The sequence below is a fragment of the Vespa crabro genome, chromosome 7 (genome assembly GCF_910589235.1).
Source record: "Vespa crabro chromosome 7, iyVesCrab1.2, whole genome shotgun sequence".
In the NCBI taxonomy this organism is placed as follows: domain Eukaryota; kingdom Metazoa; phylum Arthropoda; class Insecta; order Hymenoptera; family Vespidae; genus Vespa; species Vespa crabro.
In genome coordinates, this window is record NC_060961.1 from 3,207,062 (window position 1) to 3,229,676 (window position 22,615).

Sequence of the window (22,615 nt, forward strand, 5' to 3'; positions counted from 1 at the left end):
CTGCGTCGTATAGCGTTATTGCCTCGTATGTCCAGTTATAGCGGTTAACATCGGTTTTATCAACTGTCGGATTGGACCGGGTCGGTTGGATCATCGTGAGTTCTTCGGAAGGTTAAGGGCGGGTTCTCGTGTGCGTTATTTCAAACGAACGAAATCGCGCACCGTTTGGCGTTCGATTCTATCCGGTATGAATATATCTAACGAATTCCTGTGCGTATCTCTAGTGAATATAATGCATCTATGGTCTGTTTAAGAACGAAAAGAACGATGATGACGAATTGAAGATTGCTGCCGAAACACCATCCGGTCGTCCGTCGATGGTCACATCACGCTGCTCTCGATTTCTGCTCTGAACGATCGCGATCTAATTTACTTAGATTAATATCTATGTGAGTTAGACGAGCTGGCCCGATCGCGCGGACGTCACCGACGATGGGACATAGCTCTATGCACCGTAGCCGAACTTTGACGAGTGTTATACCAATAATGAAAGATAGAATTAAATTGGAATTTTTTTTCTTCTTCTTTTATCCTTTTTTCCTTTTTTTTCCTTTTCTTTTTTTTTCTTTTTTTTTTTTTTTTTGCTTTAATAATTATCTAATTTATAACTTTAGACAAAAACTTTTTGATCCTACGAACACGCTTCAGTTTCTCTTTTTTATTTCTTTCCTCGAAAAATTCAAAATTTATACTTTTTAATTCCAATTTTTTACTTTTATAATTTGCATCAATCAGAAATAGTCTTATCTGTTGAAATTATAATTAAAATTTTGCTCCTGCATCTTCTTTGAGTCTTTAAAATTTTCCTTTTAAATTTCTATTAATTTCTTTCTTTCTTTTTCTTTTTTTTGTTTCTTTTTTTTTTTTTTTTTTTTTTTGTTTTTTTTTTCTTTTTATACAAGCAATCCAGAGTTTATTATTTTTTAACTCTTAAGTTATTATTCGGCCACGTATAAACGGAGCGTCCCAAGACGTGCAACGTACGCGAATAACGACAATCATACATATCTCCACTTTTTTTTATCCTTTCCTTTACCTTTTTTTCTTTTCTATCTTTTATTACTTTAAAGATGCGATCGCAATACGACTGATGTTAAAAAAATTCCGCGGATCTGCGCGACGAGATAATACGTGGTCGATTCCTCCTCGGTTTTTATATACATATACATATAACACGTATAAGTATATAGAATGTGCATGTCTTTTCGTGCAGGCTGTTTGCTCTATTCGATTTTCCCGGATTTTCGGCGAATTTTTTCCTTGTCCCGGCCGCGGGGAACGGCGAGTCGACAGTCGTCCTTTTCCGCCCTTTCGCATTATCCTTTCCATTCCAATGTTTTCTTTCTATCTCTCTCTCTCTCTCTCTCTCACTCTCTCTCTCCCTCTCTCTCTCTCTCTCTCTCTCTCTCTCTCTCTCTCTCTCTCTCTTTCTCTCCTTTTTCTTCAATTATGATTTTAATCTCGATGATCAACTCTATTCATTTCTTTCCGATACCTTTACTTTTTGGTAACGAACGTCCTATCCCTTTAATTAATATCTTTTTTTTTTGTAACTTTTTTTATTTTTTTTTTTTTTTATTTTCCGGGTGACCCGTCCACTCGCGTTGTCGCTTACTTAGTTACATGCAGGAAGTGTTTTTCTTTTTTTTTTTTTTTCACGCGAGAGAGAGACGATTGTCTCTCGTCTCTCTCCTACGAATGGGTGGTGAATCGTGTGTTTTCCATCGTTTTTCTTTATTGTTCTGGAAAGGATATTATGCAGGGGTTAGTAGGAGGGGGATTCGTGAGGGTATGTCGGAACGTGAAAAGCTCGACGGGCGATTTTCGGTTTTTTAGGGGAAAGCAGGAAAGAGTGTATATTTATTAGAGCAAAGGATTCGGGAAATAGGAAAAGGTTCGAAAAGGACAACGAAGGTTACGCGTCCACGGCGATTTCTTTTTGTTTTCAACGTGAACGCGAATCCCAAAAATTTCAATTCCAACCTGACGCGGCGGGAACGGAAAATCTATTTTTTTTTTTTTTTTTTCGATGGTTCTGTGGTTTGCTGAGTTAGCTGCGAGGTTTCGAAACTTCCCGCCGCCGGTGGAGATATAATATTTATATAATATATTCCTTTATATTATCTAGACGTAGGGGGAGAAAATGTAGATTGGCATAAAGGTTGATAAGATAGAAAGGAGAATGGTATAGGAGAAGAAGAAATGGAAAATCGCCCGTCTCGCGTCTCTCACATGTCCTGGAAAAGTATATACTAAGGCCGATTTTGGTTAAGAATACGCTTTCACTTTTTTTCCTCTCTTTTGATCAACTTTTAATTTTAACGTTAAGGCGCAACGTGATAAACTTGTACTTTTTTCCTTGATGTGTCTTTTAGGTTCTGGCCGAAAGAACTGCGTGTCTCTACGTGTTCGTGTACGTGTACGTGTACGTGTACGTGTGTACTCTCCGTGTACTCTTGCTTGCGTGCGTGCGTGCGTGCGCGTGTATTTCGGTCGAGTGTAGGTATGTACGCGTGTGTGTGGGTGTGCTGCTTCGCGGCTGATGACGTTCGCTCGCCGATTACTTTTGCTGAGCACTTTCCTTTTGTTGTGTGGTTCGGTATACGAACTCGTTTTCTAAGAGCTGCCTTTTTGTTGTCTGCCAAAAAATTTAATTTTTTCTCTCTCTCTCTCTCTCTCTCTCTTTCTCTCTCTCTCTCTCTCTCTCTCTCTCTCTCTCTCTCTTTCTCTCTCTCTCTTTCTCTTTCTTTCTTTATTTCTTTCATTCCTTGATACGAGCGAGGCTCGTATCCCCTTCACGTCACTGTATATCGTCTTGCGCGCAAACCAAAGATATCGACAAATCGTAAAACTTTTCTACCTCGTCGAAAGTCCAACAAAAGGGTAAAACGCCGGAAAAATCGTATCAACTTAATCGTCGTGTCGAAAGTGGTATCCATACATACATACATACATATTGCGTATACATACACAAGTATATTATATACATATATTTTTTATATATGTATTATAAATGTGTAAGTATACTTACTCGTTAAATATCGTAATGCATTCATGAAAATAGTTAGGTTTCATATCCGGGACTCTGTCTCGTTATTTGGATTTGTTTAGACGACAATTGTGTGAAAACAAGAATGTCGTCAATCGGTCACTGTATCTTTTTGGAAAACTGAATCCGGCTTTAAATCGTTTCATGATACCACGTAAAAGGAAAATGATTTACTAAGTACAATTTTTAATTGGCCAATATTTCAAATCTCATAAAGATTATTTTTAGTCGTTATTGTGACTATAGCAGTATATTTTTTAAATATACAGGAAAATCAATCAACATTGTAGAAACTTGTGTATTTTTAAATATCAATTGTTTTAATCGATTCCTTTCACGTAGATCATGAAGGAAAAGAAAATTGATGATAAAATGTATCAGGATATAGTAAGATGTACTGTTTTAATCGTTCTGATAGACGATTTTTATGGATATTAAGAGACAGAGCTTCGGATTTTAAAATGTACTCGCTAGTGTCACAATGGTGCTCCAGATTTGGGCCTAAAGTCGACCAACCGGAGCGCAGAAAAACAATTCCCACAAGACGTTCCAGCCGACCGAGCAAGTCGTCAAATTCGTCCATCGATAGGTTTTGTAAACGCTTCTCATTAATGAAAGATTTCTGAAGTTTAGCGGAAAAAATCAGCGTTTATCGTTACGTTTGCCAATGTAACAGGAACGATTGGGCTTCGAGTGCATGTCCTGCATCTGATATATAGTATATTATAGAATATAATATTGGTATATATATAAATATACATATACGAGCTTATACATATATTCATATATACTAACTGCTCCGATAGGTATAAATATATATACACATCGATCGTTAATTATTCGCGTCATTTATCGATGACGTCGTTCGATTTTCTCTAAGAGACGAATATGGTCGACGAGACTGTCGGTCGGATGCTCTTTCTTCCTTTATTCCGAAGGGTCTCCATTGCATATCACTGAGGACTTCATTGGACTCAACGCGGCGATCTAGCTCACATCCTCACACATCGACGTAGGGTTTTTACTTATTTTCTCTCTTCTGACTTGCCTAATGCTCATCCTCGCTTCCTTCATTTCTTCACTAAATAAGTGTCTTAATAATTTTTGTCCCTTATTTCTTTCTCTCTCTATCTCTCTCTCTCTCTATCTCTTTCACTTTCTCGCTCTCTCTCTCTCTCTCTCTCTCTCTCTCTCTCTCTTTCTCTTTTTTCTGTTCTTTCTTCTTTCGTTAAATACACCTACAATTCCCTACAACGATAATACGTATATAACCTAACACGACTACTGGCTGAGACGTTATGTGCGAGTAACACTCTCCAGGAATATCGACATTTAACATTATTCACATTTTTCGTCTCGTGTGTGCTCTTCTCGGTACACGCGTGCATTCGCTTCCTATTCTCTCTCTCTCTCTCTCTCTCTCTCTCTCTCTCTCTCTCTCTTTCTCTCTCTCTCTTTCGTTCCTTCTATAGATAAATAATATTCTATCTTTTTCATCTTATTTATTAACATAGAATATAGAATTGTATTAGAAATTACGGAAGGAATAAATTGGAAAAGTAAACGTTCTGAATTGTTTTTTTCTTTTTTTTTTTCTCTTTTTTTTCTTTTTTTTCTTTTTTTTTTTAGGAGGGTTAACGGGAAAAAGCTCGAATGGGAACGTATCTAGAACAGTTTGTTAAAATATTATATTATTTTCTATCGAACTTTAGTTGAGGAAGGAGAATAAAACAAAAAGAAAATTGAGAAAAAACACGTTAGAGCATGATGGTGAAGGAAGACTGAAACAGCCCCGACAGAAATTCCATTTCCAAACGGAATTTGCCAGGCTTATCTCTTCGATAACATTTTCTACATTCTTGCTCTGATACGTGCTTTATGATTTTCGTTCCTGCCATTTTACTCGAGGTGATTGAAGGGTTGGATAGATGGATGGATATACTGACACTTTATGTATCTGCCATTCCGTATATATGCACATATGTTTCCTTGCTTCTGTGCAATCGACTCTTCCTCTTTCTATCTCTTTCTTACTCTATCATTCTAACTCATTCGCATCTTTCTTTCTATCCCTGATAGCGCCACTGAGTCGGATAACGGACCATGATGGATCCTTCGATTTTGTGTCTCCTTCTCTAGTTAAAATTTATTTTCTCCAATCTTTCTCTCTCTCTCTCTCTCTCTCTCTCTCTTACTCTCTCTTTCTCTCTCTCTCTCTCTCTCTTACTCTCTCTCTCTCTCTCTCTCTCTCTCTCTCTTTCTCTCTTTCTCTTTCTCTCTTCTTCGTTCGTTCTTCATTTCGTTCATATACGATTCATCATTCTCTCATTCATACAATTTCTCTCAAGTCCGAAAGAATTGCCGAAAAAGTATCGTGCACGAAAAGGATGGGGTGGAGTAAGAACTCCGCGATAATCTTATTATACTTACACAACTGGCCTAATAATTTTCTCCTAGTTTTCAAGTTTCATCCTAGTTTATCATTTTTTTCCTAGACGATCTCTACAATACATATATCGCGGGCCTCCCGGTAGTCAAGGAGGCCGGCTCTCTCTCTCTCTCTCTGTATAATTTTTACGATTTCTCTTTTTTCTCCCTTAATTTCACCTCTCAACACTTAAACTCACTTTCATCCACAATTTCACATCTTCCTCTCGTTTTTCCTCGACCACGCGAGCATACGTAGACGTACATTCACATTTTCTCTTTCTCTCTAATCCATTTGCTCTCTCTCTCTCTCTCTCTCTCTCTCTCTTTCACTCTCTCTTTCTTTTTCTTTCTTTCTTTCTCTCTCTCTCTCTCTCTCTCTCACTCTCTCTGTCTCTCTCTATCTTTCTTTCTCATTCTATAGGATCGGTTTGCGCCGAACGTGTCTCGCCCGTGGCTCCGAACTCAGTTCCGAAATCACAATTAACACGGATTTCTTATCAGTCGTGACTTTTTCCCTCGTACTCTCTCAACTTTTCTCTTTCCATTCTTTTTTTTTTTTTTGTTTTATACATATAATATCCATTTCTTTAAATGTATCATTCGTTCGAATAAAAAAAATCACCTGTTGAGATCGCGAGATTTCGTGGCTTCAACGACGGTCGCATCAAGGACACTTGGCTCCCTTCTATGCTTCTACATTTCTCTCATCCTCGGCACACACGCATTCTTTCACTTTTCCTCTCTCTCTCTTTCTCTCTTTCTCTCTCTCTTTCTCTCTCTCTTTCTCTCTCTCTCTCTCTCTCTCTCTCTCTCTTTTGCGCACACCTTTTTCTTCCTAAATAACCTTCGACCTATCCCACCCTCCCTCTCACCCACTCGTCCAATCCTGCAATTCAGCTTACTCGCGTGAATCTTCCAAAGTATGTCGCTATCCTGAGAGGCTTCCGATATCGAGTTAAGAGGAAAAACGTGATCCGTTCATTATGCATCGACTATGGTTCCAAGGCACGTAAATTATTCGTTAACATTATGTATATATGGAAATATACATATATATATATATATAATGTATATACTATGATCGCAGGTAATAATCGAGAGCTGGAGTATCGACAGCCTCTCGTCGGGTGGCCTGCAAATCAAAGCATTTGAAGGATTGATCGAACGTATCGTCGGTCTAAGAAATAATTATTCGTTCTTCTTCTACTCGTTCATTCTCTTATCAAATACATATAACGTATAACCGTTGGGCATCGACGCGAAAAGAAAGTGTGTCGACGAGGCAGGAGTATCGACTGCGACTCGTCATTCTGTAAAATATCATTTATGTGAGAATTTCTATATGGAAAATCGTCGTCCTTTTATCCTTAGGAACCAAAGTCGAGGATGAATAATACGAATCGAAGGTACCTAATATTATTAATTAATTAGAAGATAATACAGAGGAATCGGAGTAATCGACGAATTCCTCTTTCTATCTGCAACGAAATATTCGATAACAATCAATTGCGATAATAATATTAATTATGATATGTCGTTACGTCGAAGCGTCGAAGAGATGCTTCGAGTAAAATCTCGATAAAAATTATTCTCCCCTTTATCATGGCCTCTCGGAATATAAAATGATCAAAAAAAAGAAAAAAAAAAAAAAAAGAAAAAGAGAAAAAAGAAAAGAAGGTAAACGAATACTCGAAAGCTTCACGCTCGTCTTACAATCCCGATTTTACCGAAGAAAAAAAATTCCATTTCACACCTTTAGTTTTCCTACTGAAAACGTATAGTAGACTTAACGCGCTACGTGTACTACGAGATTATCACACAGAAAAGTTTTGCTCACTCGGTGCTAACAATTAGTTTTTATTTCTTTTCTCCTTTTTTTCTTTTTTTTTTCTTTTTTTATTTGGCGTACGCACGCGATATATATTATATATATTCTCCTTTTCTCTCTCTCCATCTCTCTCTCCCTCTCTCTCTCTCTCTCTCTCTCTCTCTCTCTCTCTCTCTCTCTCTCTCTCTTAATTCTTCGACTATCCTTTTTTGCTCTCGCAGACACCCTTGTCCCATTCACGCGTTTTCCCTCCTCGATTCGCATGTTCTTCATCTTCCTATTATTATTATTATTATTATTGGTTAATTTTATTTTTATTTTAATTCTCAATGTGTGTATCACGCGCGCACACGCGAAAAAAAAAACCGAAAGACGCGATTAACGAGTCGTTGCAATTCTACGGAGAAAAAGTTTCATCTCTCTGTCGCTTCCTCCCCCCTTTCATATCTGTATATAGCCTCGTCGCTTCCGCTATCGCGCATTCACCGATTAAGTTAACCCTAATTATGATCCTAATAGTTTGAGGAATTATTATTCTCAATGAACTTACAAAGAATTTTCGCGCGCGCTGTCTCTCGCTCTATCATTCTTTCACTCTCTCATTCGCTTCTTCACTTTCGTTCGCACTCATACGAACACTCGACTTTTTTTTCTCCCTCGTTCTTTCTCTCGTTTCTTTTTCTTTCACTCTCGCTTACATTCGATCTTTCTCCCCTCTCTAATACATTCGCTCATTCGTTCGTTCATTCGTTCATTCGTTCGTTCGTTCGTTCGTTCGTTCGTTCTCTTGTGATCTATTTCTTTCTTTCTATCTCACTTCCTTTCTCTCAGTTTATTTCTTTATCACGACTTAATCTCGAACTCGATAGTCATATTCGTAATAATAATATAATATAATCGTACAATAATAATTAGTTTATTAGTGTGTGTCTTTTTTTTTTTTTTCTTTCATTAATCTTAAGTAGGTATTCTTCATCCTAGCGTGATACGACCTTCCGCTCGGTTTGTCTTTTTTTTTTTTTATATCTTTAATTAATCGATAATATAATAATTAATAGCTTGCAAGTGTTAACGTTAGATACTATTACTTAGTTCTGCTTACGCCTTCTTAAAACTTACGCATTTATGTATGTACGTATGCTTATTATTCTTTCCGCCTCTTACACATTATTCTTTGTCATTTCCTTCCTTCTTATTTTTCTTCCTCTCTTCCTTTCTCTCTCTCTTTCTCTCTCTCTCTTTCTCTCTCTCTCTCTCTCTCTCTCTCTCTTTCTCTCTTTCTCTCTTTCTTTCTCTCTCTATCACTCGTTTTCTCTTTCTCTCAGTATAATGTTTATTATCGCGTTTCTTCTTGTCCCGTGTGCTCGGTCTCCACGCTTCGGCCCAGTCGCGTCAAAAAATGTTAATTAACGGCGAGTCTCGATCGACCTATATTTCAATTTATTTTCTTCTTAATAGAATTTACATATGGATCTCAATTTTTCGCCACCGACCGAGGAAATACAAACGTTCCTTCACGCCGTTCGATCTCTATCTCTTTATTCACATCTTTTTCACTTTATCGTCTCCTTTTATCGTCCATTCGTAGATAGATGAGTATGTGTCTGTGTGTCGGTGTAGTAGACGTCGCGCATCCGTAAAATCGTCGAGAGAGTCCGATCGTTGCTTTTCCACGATTTTCCTTCGCTTTTTTCCCCTTTCTCGTGGCGTACGCAGTACGCGAACTTTTCTACGTCCTTTTTCCGTAACTCTCGATCATCGAAGGACGACAACTCGTCGATAAAATTGACAGCGTCGATCGGATGACAAAGAGTTTACGGTCCCCTTCTCTTTCTCCTCTCTCTCTCTCTCTCTTTTTCTCTCTCTCTGTTTCTCTCTCTCTCTCTCTCTCTCTCTCTCTCTCTCTATCTCTACCTCTCTCTTTCTCCTTTCAACGAGTCTTCGAAAGGGGAGACTTGAATGATATCGTCTCGGCGAAAGGCTTTTTCTTTCTATCTTTCTTTCTTTACTTGTTATTCGTTTGGTGCCTCTTTCTCTCTCTCTCTCTCTCTCTCTCTCTCTCTCTCTCTCTTCATTTCTCTTTGTGTGTTTCCGTCTCTTAGAGTTTTCTCTCTTTTCTTTTCATTATTTTAAAAAAATTTTCGCTTTTCATAAATAATTTCTCTCGATTCTCGATCGATGGACGACCACCTCGAAGAATCACGCGAAAAGGAGCAAGCCCGTTTTCTCATATTGAATGATTATTATTATTTTTTCTCTTCGATTGAGTCAAGAAGATCTTACAGTATTAAGGTCTGTCATTTTTTATATCATCAGGACAAAGATATTTTTGATTATTATTTTAATTTAATTAGTGTTTTAATTTAATTTAATTTAGATCAATTTGCGTTTTTAGCTCTCGAGTTCAAAAAAAAAAAAAAAAAATTAACGAGAGAGATCCGGTTATATTAAATATTATTAAATCTTTTTTTTTTTTTCTTTTTTTTTTTTATTGACGAGTCTGAACCACGTAAAATTATTTGTATCGTTATTTAAAAATATTATTAAAGCAATAGTTAGGAGAAATTTTTATGATTGTCAAGGTTTCATCAAGTACGTACTAATTGAATAAAATAAGAAAGTAGTCAATAGATCGTGTCTATATGTGTATGTGCATATGTGTATCGTGGAATTCGACAAGTTGTTGCAAATAATGTTTTAAGATTATAATTGGGGCTAGTGTTGTTCGTTATATTTTTATGTTCTTTGTCCTGAAATACGTCAAGGCTTTTGCAGAATAAATATCGATACCGAAATGTTTAATGGTCAAGTTCTTATCGACGATAAGATAATCATATGGACGTTTATCGACGTGAAAGTGCAAAGCAGCTCAAATCGTTATTAAATAACTTGGGAAAAAAATTAATTATTCAATGAATACGTTCAACGATTAAATATTTCGTAAGGCCAATGTGATAACGCGCGAATAAAATTTGTCACGGTTTCTTTTTCCTGTAGGACGATTTTTCAACGAGGTTCGAGTATCGTAGAAAGACGAGTGCAACGTAGAAGCATATAGACGTAATCATTGTACGATGAATCATTTTTTCTTTTCTTTTTTCTTTTCCTATTTACGCCGGCAGAGCGTTGCGAATCCGTTTTATAGGAAAAAAAGGAGAAGGGAACTGTCGTAATAATATGCGAAGCAAGGACGTTTTATTTCTCTTTTTTCTTTTCGACCAACGAGATATATCGAGCCACCCTGTTATGAAAGATCGAAATCAATTGTCGATCGAAGATTTCAAACAACTTCATTTCATTTCTGAAAATCAAGCAAGAATAGCGCCCACGTTTCTTCATTCATAAATAGTTAGACCAAAATCTTAGGCCAACGCCGAGAAAATAAGTAGCCACTTAGTTTAGGCCAAAGTTGAGTATTTACGAATCGAAATTTTCGTTTATCCCTTTTTAATTCGACCGTTTCTAGATCCGCTTTCGTCATTAACATTTATTTTCTTTTTCATTTTACACAAAAAAAGCTTCTTTTTATTTGCGATCTATAATCTCCAAATCCTTGGGTTGAACCTCGATGACATCTTCGTCGATCTTTATGAACCAAATTTTTGTCGACTTCGCATAAAGGTAGGCCGGGTTGGCAGTCGATAATAACTTATATGGAACATTCGGAAGCGAGGAATTTTTTTCTTTTATCGGCCGGCTCTTTTCGAAGAAACTCAGGATATTAGAAATAAACGCAAAAGAAAAATATTTTGGTAATCGACAAATTAAAATTCAAATTAAATTCAATTTTTTTTTCTTTGTTTTATTGTCGTGAATAATAAATAAAATAATCAATAAATCGATCGTCGATTAATTAAAAAATATTGATTTGTGACTAGGTTAAGACTCACCGCTTGCAAAAAGTGTATTTGTGTACTGCACGTCACATGCTACCGGTATAATTTTCAATGATAATAGTAATAATATAATAATAATAATAATAATAATAATAATAATAATAATAATAATAACATAATAATAATAATAATAATAATAATAATAATAATAATAATAATGCAATAACTAAACGTGTAGTGAAAAGATACAGCGTAATATTAGGATTGGGGATGTACAATTTTTTGGAAGAAGCGTTAAAGGTAAAGAGGAAATAAGCAATCGAGTTCGAGAAACAAAAACATTAAGAACCGTTGGCATAGAGTCGAACTAACGGACCTAATTTAAAATTAACTAAATCGACCGCGATAATGAGGATAATCATAATATTAATAATAATAATAATAATAATAATAATAATAATAATAATAATAATAATAATAATAATAATAATATAATAATTATTATTATAATCGTGGTCTTAATAAAATCCTCATGTACATAGACTGATAAAGATTAATAATAATAATAATCGTACTGTCTGTGTATGATGATAATGAAGACAATAATAATAATAATAATAATAATAATAATAATAATAATAATAATAATAATAATAATAATAACTATAATAATAATAATAATAATAATAATAATAATGGTGCATGTAATAGCGACAGTAATAAAGGTGAGGGGGATAAGTGGTGAGGAGGGATTGGGAGTGTGCTTATATTATATCAGGACTCGCTACTACCCGAAATATTTTTAATATTAACGTTGTACCGTATCTACAGGTTTTTCTTTTGCGAAAAAAAAAGGCAGCGACGAGAACGCAGAAACGACGTTGTTCGTATTTTTAACGCAGCCTGTGCAACGAACAGACAGGGGTCCGCGAGAAGTTGAGACCCTTTCGTCGTGCATTCTCCTCACTCGTTAAATGCTAACAGTCGCGCCAGCATTCTTTTCTCGAATTAAAAATCTATTATTTTATATGCATGTGTATGTGTATGAGTATACATATACATATATATCTTCATCTTCATATATATATAAGTATATATACATATATACTTTTATATAAGTGTTCAATATAACTCTACTTTTATATTTAGATATAATTTTAGCACGCACCGGCGTTATTAAAATCATTTAATTAATTAATTAATTAGCTTTAGTTTCGTCTATATTTAGGACAACATCGCCGGCGCACGCTCATTTCTTCCACGTCAGATCGCTTCTCTCTTTCTCTTTCTCTCTCTTTCTCTCTTTCTTTCTCTCTATCTGTATCTTTCTGTACCTCTCTTCCTTTCTCTTTTTCTCTCTTTGCTCTTAATACTCGTACTCTCGTTATCGCGACTAGCCTAACCCGATTATTATATTTACCATATATATACATATATATATATATATATATATATATATATATATATATATATATATAAATTAATAATCGGGATAAAATCTCGTGCATCGTTCGAACGATTGCAAGAAGCGCGAGAAGCGAAGAACGAAATTTCTTAGGAAATTGGATCTCTCTTTTCTTAAGATGAACTTCTTCTTATGCCGGCCAAGCATTTTCACGTCGATTTATTTGTCATTGATTGTTGACAACTTAAATTCAATTGGTCTTGTTCGTTGACGAAGAAACATCGAGAGATCGTCATCGTTGATCGTTGAGATCAACTAGAACTCGCGCGATCTTCGCGAACGAAGAGCTTAAAGGATAACGTCGTCGATCTCACGCACGCGTGATCATTTCTTCTCTGAATTTTTTCTTTTTTTTTTTTTTTTTTTTTTCTTTTTTTCTAAGAGAAATATCTCAGCGTTGCGTTTCATCTCGTACGTCAAAGTAAAGTAGTACGTGCTAGTTCCCAAAAGAAGCCACCCCTTTACCCCTTTAGCCCTTTTCGATGATGCGTCGCGAACGGGCATGCACTCCCGGGGACGACGAAGATACGATAAAATTTCGAAACAACAAAAATTTTCTCCGTCCATCGACATTACATCGAGATAAAGATTTTCATTTTTGAGGTATTTTTTCCGAGGATCGCGTAAAAGCGTGGACCACGTGGATCGACATTTTTGGACCACAGTTTCTTTTTTGTTACTAATGTTTTCTTTTTATTCTTTTTTCTCTTTTTTCTTGCTTTTAGTTCACACCGTCGAAACGATCTAGGACGAAGGGCAACGAAGAGCCATTCGTCGTGGATCGTTTCTCGGTGAATCGTCGAAGGATCCTCTTCCGGTATTTCTCGAAAAGCAGAAGATGATCCATCGAGTTGTTCGAGATCACCGAGAGATATTCGTCCACGTATTCCACGCATCTATCGATCCTCGATAGCAGTGACTTCTTTTCTTTAATTTATCTTTTTATTTATTTATTTTTTTTTTTTATTTTTATTTTTTTCTTTTAATAATGGCGAGAACAACTCACCATTCCCCGTGAATACAGTCCCGTCCTCGAAGGCTTACTTCCTATTCGTCGCATCGATTTCGAAAGAATCAGAGACTTAAAAGTTAGGCGGGTAATAATAATGCATTTTCGTTTCTCTCTATCTCCTTTTCTTTTTTTTACATTAACAAACAGACCCTACGAAAGAAAGTCTCAAGCACGATCGAAATTCAAAATTTTGTTCGTGCTCGATCGTTGACTCGCGGTTTCTCGTCATTCGTCGAGTAAATCGACTAATACTCTTTTTCACTTTTTCTTGTATAAGTATTCGTTCTTTTTCGTTTATTCTCTCCTAATGATTTCCCTCGTACGATCTTACGATATATCGCGATTAGGTCACAGCCTGATCCTTCGTCGGTCGATCTCGTCCGTGTACGCTTTTATATTATTTCCCGATTTCGACGGATTTCACGACGCTCATCTTCTTCCTTCTTTTCTCACAACGCGTCGTTCTAACTCCTCGCCATTTCAGCTTCGTTTTTCGATATGTTATTTTAGGATACCTGAACGTGTACGTGCGAGGGAGTCGAGTGTCCCTCGAACGGCGATGACGACAACGCTGCTGGTGGTGGCGATCCTTCCTCTTCATCTCGGCCGTTTTCAATCTTCTTTTTCTTTTAGTTCTTTTGATTACTGGGAACCGTCTAGCGTCGGTGGCCCCGAGCACCACGAAGAGCAAGAGCCACGCGACCTCCTGATTCATTCAAGCTGCTCCAGGAAGTTTGGACTCTTGAAGTACTCTGGTACAGGGTCGTCCAGCCTCGAAATCACCTTATAGATAGATTTCTTCCAGCTTTGCTCAGAGTCCTTACCACCCTGGATCGCTTTGAAAAATTCTTTTAACGTCTGTTCGACCACGTACCTGAAGTTGCTCGGCACCTGAAAACGTTTGAAATACTAAGTAAGTTTTTTTTTCATTTTGGCTCAATCGTATTTTTACGTAAGATTTGATGAAATATAAAAAAGAATTCGAAATAACTCAGGAAACATGCAATTGGGCTTCGATGTACGATTTCTAATCAATAGTTCGAATATCATTTTCTTTCTAATGAAATACTTATGCCATTGGAGAATCGATTTTTATAAGAACAATCAAAAACTTTTACTTAGTTACTTATAATTCTTTTTTCTTTTTTTTTTATTATTTTTTTTTCTTTTCTTTTTCTTTTCTTTTTTTTTTTTTTTCCTTCATTTTTGTCCAATAGCAAAAGAAATTCCGATTGTTTTATCGGTACGAAGTCTAGGATAAAAGTTAATGCTATTTCACGAATGCCTATGCTGCTGTTTGCCGGGTGAAGGGTTCGCATTTTAATTAGCGCCTTTCAATTATTAACGAATGCGAGTAATTTCGCGTAAAATAGGCGGGCGTGAAATCGAAGGACCGGAAAATAGCTGGGTTCAGAGCACCCGTGGAAATAATAGTATATAATCGTTTTACAGTTATAATATCGGGTATATATAATGTGTAAAAGGGAGACGGAACTTATTTATAATAATTAAATCATATCGAAGATGAAAAGATAAGCTCCGATGGTAAAGAATCGGATAATCGACGAAATCGAGATCATTTTTCGTCTAATTAAGAGAATATGTTTCCTGAACTTTTCGACAAACGACAATTCAACATTGATGATAAATTTAATAAAAAGAACGATGATCCGTTTTTTGTTTTCTCTTCTCTCTCTCTCTCTCTCTCTCTCTCTCTCTCTCTCTTTCTTTTTCCTTAACTTGACGTGGATTCGAAAATAAAGGCGTAAACAAAATGAAAAGAAAATGTATCGTGTGCGTGTTCGTGTTGCGCACCTGGGGTTCCCATACCTCAATGTGGTTGTTACGGTTGTAGTGTAGGTTCAGCACCCGATAGATTTCGGAGTCGCCTCCTACTCGGAGGTCTTCGGCGTTTTTCACGCCTTCCGAAACCGCTTGTCTCGCATACTTCTCCATTTGAATGTAATAGAACTCTCTGAAATCAAAAGTTAAATAGGATCGATTTGAGTTAAAATTCAAATATATCTTACTTATTAATTAATTAAAGAGACCGATGAAGAATGGATCGTGAGAATTTGTGAAGTTTCTGTCTTATTATTAAACATACCTTGGTTGATTAAATGATTAATGTTGAATGAATTTGCAAGGAATTGTCGATGTTGAAGGAAGAGTTTAAGAGAAACAGGATCGAAATTATGTCGAGTTCGTACGAACTATTCGGCGACGATCATCTTGCCGACGTTCAACTTCGACTTTCGTGGTAAAGAGTATGCTAATATGTCGTCGATAATTAATTAAGGATCGATACTAAAAGTAGTCTGACGCAAGCTATGGAGGTAAGGGTGGAAGATGGGCTGACAAACGAGGAGGAGGAGGAGGAGGAGGAGGAGGAAGAAGGGGAAAAAGTTGCAAAGCGTTGCGCGTAGCTCCTCGTCGACTGGCAAGCGACATGGTTCAAAGAGACTATTAAGAACGCGTTACGGCGTATCGTCCAAGAAGGCACGATACTCTCTCCCTCTTTCTTTTTCTCGCGCATACATACGCACAACATACACACGTATATATTCGAAAACTCACATGCAGCTCTCCATTCTTTTCTCCCAAGTTCGTTGGGTTTCATGTGGAAGAGAAAAATTAAGCGCTCGGCAAGTTTAATGTTTACGTTCATTAATTAACTCGGTTAAACAAACATAAGTCACTAATTGGTGGGTAATTAGTATAGTAATAGTGACCTGGGCGTTCTGTCGCTTGCGATGCCGCGTCCGGATGTGAAGGGTGCCTTCTATTTCCCTCTTTCTCATTTTGTAATCATACAGGCAACTCTCTCTCCCGGTGGTGAAAGAAAGAAATTAAAACGATAGGTGCTAAGGGAAAATTTATCTTTGAAGCTTACGACGAAAGCACTCTCTCGTACATTCTCGTTCTCCTCTTTGTCCGAAAGATCAGAAATTTTGTCTGCTTCTGACGACTATCAGGATGACGAGGAGACGACCATGACGACGACTACGACGACGACGATGGCGGCGACGATGACGACGACGACGACGACGACGTAGTACTTCTCATTAAGCGGCACGAGAGCTCCATTATTATTTCCGTGGGTTGTAATGCGCACTTTAGAAAATCCGCGGCGACGCGAGCGTACGAGAATATATTTTTAATATTTCATCGTTTCAAAGACGTTTTCTTAAGGGCCGGCCTACTTCCGTGGACAAAGAGCCCGCAAGAGCCCCGACTTGCTTCGCACATTTACGAAAAAGAACGTGACGGAGAATTTCATTTCGTTCTTTAACTTTTATGCAAACGAAATAACAAACGTTACAAGCTAGTAATATAATTATGTAATTACCAATATGGTTGCAAGTTTAATTGAAATTGATTAAATACATTTTATGACCTTATACACAGGCTACCGTACGTATAACTATATCGTTCAGTAGAGAGATCGAATTGCAGTAAGAAAAAGGAAACCAGGCTTTATATATATATATATATATATATATATATATATATATATATCTTGTCATTTCTCCATTCGAACATTTTCCGTATTGCTCGGAAATAAGTCGAGCGAGGAAACGAAAAGTGAGCGAATGACTTGACGTTCTAAGAGAGCGTACTAGGCTTCGGCATCGTTAACTTGCACGAAGCATTTTCATTCTTTCGCGAAGCTTCCTCCTCTTCCTCCACCTTTTCCTCAAGTTCATAAAAGAGAAGTCGTATTCTCGTGGGAAGTATCGTCGCGATGGCGGTAAGAGTAGCAGTCGGGTTGATCTTGCAATTCGGATCTCTCGAGGGAATGGAAAGAAACACGCTTCACCGAGAATCCGTCGAGTCTTGTAAAATGCGACCCATCGACACGACTCGATTCAACTCATCCCCTACTACCCCTTTCCTACCACCTTCTACCATCTCCTCTTCCGTGAATACGCTCGACAATACGATACCAACTCGAATCCTTGGTCTTCTTCGTTCGTTCATCGTTTTTGCCATTGGGAGCAATTTTTAAGATTGCTTTCGACGCGACACGATCGAAGACAACGAGTAAATAAAAAGAAATTTATCGAGGCCAGCGTTTTTCTTTTTATTATTTTTCATGATTTTTTTTTCCTCTTTCGAAAAATTCAAAATCTTTAAAGAATATAAAGATTTATAGATCGATCTAATGTAACACACGAATGAATCGATCGAAGAAGACCAGTAATGGTTATATAACTTGAGATACAGAAATATCGTATGCTCTGATATTTGCAGGATGAAGAAAAAAGGTGAATATAAACGAGAAGCACTCTTCTTTCGATCGCTTCAGATTGGCTCTCCCGCCAATTAAGACAATTTCGCGTGCTCTTATCAGCAGTCAGCCAAGAGAAGGTTGCGCACGAGAGGAGGAGAACTGAAAGAGGAGCGTGACTCTACGAACCGAGTCTCTCGCTTTTTCTCTCGGCGACGCTCTCCTTCTCGAAACGACGACGGCACCCGTCATCGGATGGCTCGCCACCCCCGACTTCACCCTCTCGGCGATGTACGTGTCACCTGCGTCTATAATCCTTATTCAACCACCCATCAAGTGCATTCAAACTCGTCGTATCGCCGAGTATAGGTGGAAAATATAGTAGGCAGAGTCTCGGCTTGCCGGCTTTGTTGGTTAACGTATCGTATCCATCTAGAGTTATGTGCCACGTGGTATAGCATTGCCTCAGCTTCGGAACTGTATATGTGTATATGTCCATGTGTGAATATATATATGTATATATATATATATATATATAGATATAGATATAGATATAGATATAGATATAGATATAGATATATATAGATACATATATATCTATATATATATATATATGTGTATATATATATATATATATATATATATATATATATATATATCCGCGAAGTGCCTAATTAAAACAGACACCCGGAGACAGAGAGAAAACGGGACGAGAGACGAGACTGGTAGCATAATGGGGTGTAAGAGCGTGAGGGAGACGGCGCTAGTTCCGTAGTCGGTTTGACAAAAAGCCCGAGTGCTAGAATTGCCACTCTTCGACCACCAAGTGCAGAGAAGAAGAGCAACCGTCGAACTGAGAAAGAGTGTGAGCGTGAGGTAGAGAGGAAGAGAAAGATAGGTAGATAAAGAGAGAGAGAGAGAGAGAGAGAGAGAGAGAGAAAGGAAAGAGTGAGAAGGAGGGCTCGAGGTGACTTGAGCGAGAGAGAAAGACCGCGAGTGTGGACCAGAGGGTGAGCTGTGGAGTCATTCATTATAGTATTGTATAATTAGGATAATAATAAGCTCTTCAGAGCCTCGGGTTTTCTTGCGCCTCGTTGCAACGGGGCGCCGACGAGAGAGCGAGTAACAGAGAGAGAGATAGAGAAAAAGAGAGAAAGAGAGATAGATGGAGAAAAATGAGAAAGAGGAAGAGAAAGAAAACAAGAGAAACAGAGAGAGAGAGAGAGAGAGAGAGAGAGAGAAAGGAAAGAAGGAGTCTTCACGAGGGTGATGATTATTAGCATCTAATTACGAGACGCTTTGCCGTCCAAACCGAAACAAGAGAGCCCGAACGAAAGAAAGGAAAAGAGATGACGAAGAAGAAGAAGAAGCTCCTGGACGCTTCAAGATGTTGTATTCTTTCGGGATTGACACAAAGGACGAGCTTAATGAGCGTTTTCTCGATGGAAAACGGAGTCATGTTTTTTTCAACCCTCAACATTTCTTCGGGGTTCAAAGGGGTTGTATAGAGTATTTAAGGAACTGCCACGTGGACCATGCTTTTGTATTCATCGTTCGAGATTAGAAATTGGCTTATTATCATTAATTACGAGGAACGCGATTGATTAAAAAAACGGCATAATTAACAATTTCAAATCCTTTCAATCGTTTCTTCATTGTCGTCGAATATATAAAGAAAACGGAAAAAGAAAAGAAAATACGAATACGGATCAAGAATTTGATTATTTCTATCTCTCTCTCTCTCTCTCTCTCTCTTTATTTTTCTATCTTTTACAGGGATCTTCCTTGGCATCGCGATTTCTTTCTAATTAGACGACCTTCCGTCAGCGTTATGATGAATCCGAGCGTTTAATGGTAATGTCTGTCGATGCGGTACCTTCAACAGCGATCTCCATCGCTACAAGTTGCCGTTTCGACGCGCCGCTTTTGTGACGCGGGCGTGCACACCGTATAGGCGAGAGCACCAATTAAAAGGGGGAGCGGCTCTAGCACTCGCCTGGTTTTTTTTTCTCTTCCTTCCTCCTTCTCTCTCTCTCTCTCTCTCTTTCTCATTTTTTCATTCTCTTGCCACTTTGTAGACAGTCTACCGATTCGAAATAAGCAACGCCGTCGTGCATTTTGTTGGCCGAAATCGCGTTGGTAAAGTACGACGAAGGGGTTGAGAGGATCTTGCAAACGCAGTCGTCGACTCTGTTTGGTCTTGTACCGCCTTGAAAATCCCGTAAAGTGACTTCGAGAGGACGATGGTAGGGTGTAATGGAAGAGTGCGTCTTCTCGCCTTACCGAATCCTCCTTCCCTTTCTTTGAGTTCCTTTCATTCGAGGATCTTTTCTCTCTATCTGTCTCTCTTTCTATCTATCTATCTACCTGTCTATCTATCTTTCTCTCTTGCTCTTTCTTACTTTTCTTAAGACAGTCCCCTTTAACGGTTATGCCAAAGCGGTTGACCTTGAACAATGGCGAAAAAGCAACTCGGCCCCTAAGAACCAAACTAAACGTCTCGAGAACCCCTGTCGACCATTCGGCTTTCTTACCTTAACTTTCCCACGAATTTTTACCAAGGGGGAGGAGAGAAAGATGAAAAAGCGTATTTGCTACCGACTTTGGTCGCGTCTGATTCTAGCGGCGAGGGGAGAAGAAATATATAAGGTCGTTTTTCGTCAATTCGTATTAACTTCGTCGTTTGGCTCATTTGCATTATTATGGAAATGTGACAAATTCATTTGGTTATTCTAGATATGATCGCATAACTCATGTTTTTTCTCTCTCTCTCTCTCTCTCTTTTTTTTTTTTTTTAACTGGACCGACTTAAAAGAAAACCGATACTAATGAGAAGTATGAAACAGAACGAAGTACTATACTCTTCCCTTTAACCAACTAATTATTTCCTCTAATTTCAAGAAGAAGAAGAAGAAGAAAGATAAAGAAAATAACGAAGAAGCAGAAGAGGTAAAGAAAAAAAGTCAGAAAAGAAGAAAGTTTCTAGCTCAGGGCTCGTACTCCATTTTATTTCGCGGCCGTACGAGGCGTGAAAGTGCGTATAACGAGAGAACGTTAAGTAACGGTGGAGCAGGAGGAGGAGGAGGAGAAGGAAGAGTAGGAGGAGTAGAAGGAGAAGGAGGAGAGGGCTGCGGGTGGTGGTCGCAAGGAAGGAGGTTGGGTGAGGAGTTGGAGGTGCCATGACGGATACGGATGGATGGATGGGTGGGTAGGCGCATTTGCCCGTCAGAGCGTAAGGGTCCATTCAGAGGGCGCGTTCAAAAAGGTGTCGCGCGGGGTCTTGATGTTGCACCCTGTGCACCCTTCTTAATTAGTAATTAACACTTTAACGCCATCTGCACTCAGACTCGCAGGCGGCAAGCAAGCTGCACTACCGAGTGTCGGCTTTCGTCGTCGTCGTCGTCGTCGTCGTCGTCGTCGTCGTCGTCGTCGTCATCGTCGTCGTCGTCGTCGTCGTCGTCGTCATCGTTGTCGTCGCTGTTTGCGATGTCGTTGCGATATTAACGACGACGTGGACGATACCTATTTATATAACGATATACTTGTATTGGTGCTGTTTTGCATTTGTCGTAGTGATGGTAGCTGAGCTCTGGGCGCGCTCGAGCTCTGGAAAATCACGTAATTAAAATACAAGTTAACAAGTGATTACATCGTTCTGTTTCGTCGTAGCTCGCACACCAGCAATTACGATATAGCAAGCGCATGTATTTCCCTGAATGGCGGTACCCTTAAAAGTCCCTGCTCATTGCTACTACCCAACTACTATCATCACTTTCGTTGTCAGATGCAACTCGTTGGAATGCTACCACCGTTACCGTTGGTTACTGAATACGATCGAGAATCAAAGATTTTGAAAGGGTCTTTCAACGCACCATTGTAGTGGAAAAAGAGATAAACTTTTCGCAAAAGGAACTGTTAATATCGAAAGCAAGAGGTCCCTATAATCTCCTATTTAGATTCCTTATGTTTTAAGAATTAGATGTCTTATTAAAAAAAAAAAAAATGCATTACCAGATAATTAGAATTTAACAAATGGACAATTCAGATTCTGTAATATTATCTTTTTTTTTTCAAATTATATCAAATTAAAATCAATTGAAGGATTTCTTTGAGACTATCACAGATTCATTGATCCCTCATACGACAGCTGGGAAATAGAATGAAAAAAAGAAAAAAAAGTTTGGGGAAAGGGAAGGTTGTCCTCGGAAGATCGTGGCATCATTCGTTCTAGTCACCCTTCTCGTAAGCAAGAAGGACACGCGACATCGTCCTCCCTATCGTAGATCCGCTACTAAGCCACCTTTTTTCTTTTTCTCTGTTCTTCTCTCTCTCTCTCTCTTTCTCTCTTTCTCTCTTGCTCTTTACGAGCAAGTTTCCTAAGCCTGTGAGACAATCGGCCGACGATCGTACGGCAGATGTGCCGCCGACAATAAGCCGAACTCCTGGGCCCTTCGCCCTTCATAAAAGAGAGGGATGTCGAGAAACGGTGGCACTAGACGAGAGAAAGAGAAGAAGAGAGAGAGAAAGAGAGAAAGACTGAACGAACGAGTCGAACGAAGAAAAAGAGAAGGGGGCACTGAGCACGGGGGTCCTACAACATCGACCACGAAGGGTCCGCATGCCGCACGCGCCGATCTTACAATGCACACTTTTCGTGTGCCCCTTGCTTTTCACTGGCCACCCTCTCTCTTTCTCTTTCTTTCTCTCACCCTTCGCCTCCCCGTTTCTTTTTGCATCTGGCTGCCTTGAAGCTCGCTTCTGTCT

The 22,615-nt window shown here is 38.4% G+C and overlaps 1 protein-coding gene across 3 annotated transcripts in view; it reads right to left on the reverse strand.

Annotated features, from left to right (window-relative positions):
* Positions 1-563: 563 nt before the first annotated feature.
* The window catches only part of LOC124425559 (homeobox protein prospero-like), a 45,543-nt gene continuing 23,491 nt past the window's right edge, over positions 564-22,615 (reverse strand). For 2 of the 3 annotated variants that reach the window (XM_046966062.1, XM_046966060.1), the window contains exons 4-5: positions 15,436-15,595; positions 564-14,511 (exon numbers count right to left, since the gene is read on the reverse strand). In XM_046966062.1, coding sequence (XP_046822018.1) covers positions 14,332-14,511; positions 15,436-15,595 — 340 coding nt within the window. In that variant the 3' untranslated portion in view covers positions 564-14,331. The remainder of the gene's footprint in view (positions 14,512-15,435; positions 15,596-22,615) is intronic. The other variant, XM_046966061.1, reaches the window with a different exon arrangement.